This window comes from Ananas comosus, unplaced genomic scaffold (genome assembly GCF_001540865.1).
Source record: "Ananas comosus cultivar F153 unplaced genomic scaffold, ASM154086v1, whole genome shotgun sequence".
Taxonomy (NCBI): Eukaryota; Viridiplantae; Streptophyta; class Magnoliopsida; order Poales; family Bromeliaceae; genus Ananas; species Ananas comosus.
Window position 1 is genome coordinate 6,113 of NW_017891194.1, and position 6,316 is coordinate 12,428.

A 6,316-nucleotide genomic window follows, 5' to 3' on the forward strand; every position below is an offset into this window, starting at 1 on the left:
AGGTAGCGTGCTACCTATTCTCAAAAACCAAAAAAAAAACTTTGGTAGACAATTGTATGAAATTAACTTCGAAAAAATATTTTTTATGTAGACTCGGCCAAACTCTCTATAGTTTTTAACCAAACCAAAATTAATTTTGTAAAAATTGCTTCTTAATCCGCTGAGCCAAACAACTCCGTGTATTTTGGGGAAGGGATTTCTACACCGTAGATATGAAAATTTTTTATTAATAGACTTAAAAATATTATAATTACAAAAATAATTTTTTAAAAAATTTATTTACAAAATTAAGCTTGTACAGTGAATAAATTACCGCTTTTTAAACATGATAAGAGTCTAATATTGTACATTTGTTAGAGTTCGAATATAGAAAATATATAAATTTGGTAAAAGCGGTGAATAATTCACTGCTTTCAAACTCACCCGTCCCTTTTAAATGCGATAAATTATTTATCACATAGATCTAATTTTATAAATAGAAATATCAAATAGAAATTCTTAAAATTAAAAAGTTTTATAAATCTAGCTGCCCAAAAACCCTACTAACATTTGAAGCGCGGACAAGAATCACACGGCTATGGACTTTTACAGAGAGATTCAAATATTTCAGATTTCGACGGACTTTGAGATTTTCTAAAAATGTTATAGTCGTGGACCGCTTGGGAAATTGGGAACTGGCAAGCAAAAAGCTTTCCGTTTGGTCTACTATTGATGATTTTATTCAGACTGTATTCTTGATTAATTAAATAAAATCACCTTAGACATATTTTTTCTCAAAATAAAGTAAAATAAAATAAAATAAAACCGCTAGATACGTACATATAAAAGGGTTGAATCAAAGTACTTCATATTATGTTAAATATAAAAATATATAAACACTGCTCTTTTTACTCCCCTCACGTCTGAGCTCGAGATTTTCGCATGGCCCATGACGTGAACTTGAATTAAATGGAAAAAAATTAATAATATTAGGAGCCTAGCATGATTCGAACTTAAAACCTTTTGCTAATCATTGTACTCTAAAAACTTATAAAGATAAAAAATAATATTTTTATATTTTTATATTTAATATATTAAATTACCAATCAAGTTTCTTCTCTCTCCAAGTGAAGGTGACTTAGCATTGTAAGAGTTTCGTTGGGCTTTCAGATTTTTTTTTTTTATGGGATCCTAAGGCAATTTTATTTAGTTAATCAAAAATACAGACCGAATAAAATCATCAATAGAAAACCAAACAGAAAACTATTTACTTGCGAATTCTCAATTGGCCAAGCGATCCGCGACTATAACATTTTTAGAAAATCTCGAAGTCCATCCAAGGCTAAAATATTTGAACCTCTCTGTAAAAGTCTATAGCTCCTGATTCCTGTCCGAACTCCAAATGTTAGCGAATCAAAATAATAAATCCTAAGGTGCAAAGCTTTTGATAACAGATACTGAATCTGAGAATATATGAAAAGTTTCTCTAAGATATATTTGTACAAGAAGCTCTATCACTCGCGAAAGATTGCTTCAATTTCTTTTTTTATTGCGTCAGATATGCATGCGATGATTCCATGTTGATCGGTAATCAATCAGGCTTCTAGTATTATTTCCTTCAATTCTTTCTAATAGTAATAGATCCAAGAGTATTGTTGAAATAACTAGTTACAAGAATTTGACCCATTTTAGTCCAATCCAAAATAAAAACAATAGGAAAATCAAAATAGAAATAAAAGGGGCAATATAGTCTATCTTTTTCGCCGTGCTCGCAATTCATTACTTTCTTCTGCACTCTTTAAAAAGAGTCTTAAAAAAAAATTAGGGGCAAAAGTGGTTAGAAAAAACTTCAATCGTATTCGAAGCCAGATTCGATAGAATACGAATATGAATGTTAAAACTTAGCATGCAACATATATTTGTGTCCGAATTGGCATTCGGGAAAAAAAATAAAAATGTGAATATGGACCGTATTTGACCATTTTCGTCTCTATCAGATAAGAAAGATGTTAATATATATTATGTTTTTGTTTTATTTTATTATGAGTTTCATGTTGAAATTGTATCATAAGTGTGCAACTATTTAGGGCTTGTTTGGTTCAAGGGTGGAATTGTAATGGATAATAGAATGGGAATGAATTGGAATGGTAATTGGAATGGCCCACTCTTCCAAAATGTTTGGTTTATTTGTGGATTGAAAATTGGAATGAGTTATTCACATTTCATTATTTGGTTCGTATAAACTAAAAAAAGTATAGGATACTATAATACTAATTTTACTCTCAAATATAAATTTATATTATTTAAAATTTATGAAAAATATAATACTATTCTCTAATAAGTTTTTCAAAAAAAATATCAAATTTATTTTTAAAAACTTTTATTGATGTGGGTTAGGAATAGGGTTTTGAGAGAGGATAGATTTTTTTTTTTTTTTTTTGATGAGAAAGGGGTGAAGAGAAAGAGGGTGAGATGGTCACATGGGCTTCGAGGACTTAGTGAGCTTCCGGAATGAAATCTCAATCCAAGCTAGAAGACCGGAATCAAGTTGAAGGCTAATGGGTCATTCCCATTCCAGTCCGGAATAGAAATCTCAAACCGATTCATGCGAACCAAACAAAATTAACCGGATTTGATCAAACCGATTCTCATTCCATACCCAAAATGGATGAACCAAACAAGCCCTTAGAATTTAAAATTTAAAATTAATTTAATTAAGGTAAATACGACTCAGGTGTATCCTCAACGCGAGTCATTGCGGAGGGAGACGACCTCATCTCCCCCCTTTCTCGGCGGCGCCGCCACCTCGCCGGAATCCTAGATCCGTCCACCGCCCCTACATAAAAAAATAAAATAATGTTTAGGTAATAAATTTTTTAAAATTTATCATTTTTTTATAAGTAAATTCTTTACAATATTATAAATGGAATGTGCTAATTAAATTCTAATTTAAAATATTAATTATTTATAATAGGTCGGTTTATTAGACNTTTTTATAAGTAAATTCTTTACAATATTATAAATGGAATGTGCTAATTAAATTCTAATTTAAAATATTAATTATTTATAATAGGTCGGTTTATTAGACGCCCTCCTACTCCGGGTGTAGGCAAGAAGTGACACGGGTTTTCTTTTTTTTCTAATAACCCTATAATTTTCCTTAATTGGCAAAATAATCCTCTAAAACATTTATTTGGCCAAATAATTTTCTTTTTGCCAACTCAGCACCTTAATGAATAATTCTGAGCGGTGAATCGTTCACCATCTTCGAGAAGACGACGAATGATTTACTGCTTTCTTATTTGTTTACGAAAGTGGTGAATCATTGACCGCCCTTCACGGCTTTAAATGGTTTCATTCCTCTAGTCCTACGTTAGAATTTAGTAACATGATGGAATTGTGGTGCGCATGTCTCGCGATAGCAATCAATACTATACCAACGTGAACGAAATATATATATATATATATATATATATATATATATATATATATATATATATATATATATAGTAATTTATTTTTCTCTGTGAAGTACTACAAATTGCTAGAAGATTATCATAATGAAATTAAAATTTTAAAAGATTTGAAAGCTGATTCAAAATGATTTATAATTCAAATAATTTTGTATATTTTTACCGCCAAATTAAAGTAAATTACATGTCCGGTTCTAAAATTATAAGACGTATGACACTTTGATCCTCAAAATTTAATTTGTTACGATTTCTGACTCAAACTTTTAAAACTTTTGCAATCAAATTCTATAACCCAATTTGGTTGATTAAATATTGATAAATCACATATTAAAAGTGATATAGTAGTACTTTTTATTAGTGTTGCACCATAAATTAAGATGGTGCATCACTTTTACCTTAATAATGCGTCAATATTTAATTAACTAAATTAGATTGTGAGATTTGATTGAAACAATTGTAAAATTTTGAATGAGAAAATTCGATAATTAAAGTTTGAGAACTAAAGTGTACCCGGCTCATAGTTTGCCGAACAAATGTGCAATTTACCTACCAAATTATTAATAATTTTATTAAATTATACGAAACAACTATTTTTCTCTAAAGACTTAAGTTTTCAAAGATCAGTATCCGATACTAAATTACAAAATAGGTTAAAATATAGAAAATTCTCATGTAAATACAGACTAGCTATTTCACTTTTTCTTCCTGACTTTCAAAAATCTAAGTTTTGCCCTTTCAAAATTTCAAAAATATTTTAAAAAATTACAACGTTAATGGAGAGGGTCAAATGTCCAAATTACTCTTACACTTGTTTTAGAGGAAGAGAATGCTTTTTTACTACATTACTTCTATTTTAAAGAATATTTATTGTATAAATTATATAAAATAAGCAAAATAGCAATAGAATCCTGACAAAATAAAGTGAAGTACATGAACTTTGAAACTTTGAAAGAATAAAATATAAATTTGAGAAAATTGAGGGAGGAAAAAAAAGAAGTAAAAAAAATATTTGCGATCAACAATATTTTATCTTAAAAAAAATATGAAACAACTGTTGTGTCCCTGATAGCTTAACCTAGCTATCAGAAAAACCAATATTTTTAATATAGGTTAATTTCATACAGATTCCTGTAAATATAATAAGTTGTAAATATATTCCTCTAAAATTCAATTTTTATATGTTGTTCTTATAAAAATCCTGATGTTTTTAAATATGTCACTACCGTTAGGATCCGTTAGAAAAAATTAGTTAATCATGGATAAAATATTTAAACCTAATTAGTTCATGAAGTGAATTAATTTTTTTACCTTTCTTTAATTAAAAGTTGGAATTTTTAAAGAGACATATTTGTAATGGCAAAAATATTATTTTATTAAAATAAATAGTACTTTAACGGTAATAAATCAGAAAAATATATTTGAAAATATTAGGACTTTTACATTAACAATATATAAAATTTAAACTTTGTAAAGATATATTTATAATTTATTATATTTATAGGGACCTGTATGAAATTAACTCTTTTAATATTTATATATTTCAACAAGAATAGAGCTACTGTACTATCGGAAGCACACAGAATCTAATGCTCTGACTTTTTGGTTTTTAGATCAGTCCCTTTAATCATTTCTAATCTTTGAATTAATATTATTACACTGGAGATCAGTCAACCTTAGGGCGTACCACAATCATCCCCAACCGTATAATTTTTAATTTAAAGATCAAAAAATTAAAAACATCAAGCTTTTTATGCTTTCGATAGTACAGTAGCTCTGCACTTTCAACAATATCAATAATTAATACATAAGAAGGGCAGTGAAAATACTTTTCATGTGTGTTGTTGTCTCATCGGTTCCTCTTTTGATTTTTACGGGAGTAGACCATGCCGCGGATCCCGTCGGGGTCGGCGGCGAAGCCCAGGGGGCGGTAGAAGCCGACGACGCGGGGCTCGGCGTAGAGCGCGATGTTGCCGACGCCCTTGCGGCGGAGCTCCGCCACGACGCGCTCCACCACGGCGCGGCCCAGGCCCAGCCCCTGGTGCGACGGATCCACCACCACGTCCCACACCACCGCGTTGAACACCCCGTCCCCCGTCGCCCGCGCGAACGCCACCGGCGCCGCCGACGCCGGCGGCGAGGGCGCGACCCACACGACGGCGCCGCCGGCGCCGCCGGCGGCGAGGGCGCGGCGGAGGCGCGCGGGGTCGCGGCGGGGGAAGCCGACGCGCGCGAACACGTCGTTGAGCGCGCCCACGTCGAGGCCCTCCGCGTCGCGCCGCACCGCGAAGCCGCGGGACGCGAGCTCCGCGTCGGAGACGGAGAGCTCGAAGCCGGAGCCGGAAGAGGAGGAGGAGGCGGCGGCGAGGGCGAGGAAGGGTTTGGGGGAGTGGGTGGGGAAAGGGAGGGTGCGGAGGAAGCTGTGGGAGTGCATTGTAGGTGTTTGTGGAAATGCCTATGAGAGAGAGAGAGAGAGAGAGAGAGAGAGAGAGAGGGGTTTGGAGAGAGAAGGGAAAAAAGGAGAGTGAGTGGTCTCGGTTGAGGGTGTTATCTGAACGGGGACATTATATTGAGTAGACCGGGTTTACCAAATCAGTTGGTGCACCATCCCTCAAATATATTAGCATAATGAATACTCTGAATGGGGACACTATGAGTAGACCTGGTTTACCAAATCAGCTGTGCACCACCCCTTCAATATTAGCATAATGAACTTTTGTCTTGCATGAGATAGTAAAATGTCTTTTAAAAAAAAAGGGGATAATTTTACACTAAAATAGTATCTAAAAATAATTTGTTCCTCTACATTTGTAAGTTATAAATTATATAAAATAAATATACTCTCCATCATATGGATTAAGAGCTTT

General features: G+C 33.2%; 1 protein-coding gene across 1 annotated transcript; it reads right to left on the reverse strand.

The window, feature by feature from the left end:
• Window positions 1–2,675: 2,675 nt before the first annotated feature.
• LOC109704734 (serotonin N-acetyltransferase 2, chloroplastic) lies at window positions 2,676–5,986 on the reverse strand. The gene is made up of 2 exons (XM_020225505.1): window positions 5,279–5,986; window positions 2,676–2,815 (listed from the first exon to the last, which is right to left on the reverse strand). Exon 1 carries the CDS (start codon window positions 5,881–5,883, stop codon window positions 5,299–5,301), a length of 585 nt encoding a protein of 194 aa, XP_020081094.1. The 5' UTR covers window positions 5,884–5,986; the 3' UTR covers window positions 2,676–2,815; window positions 5,279–5,298.
• Window positions 5,987–6,316: the final 330 nt, after the last annotated feature.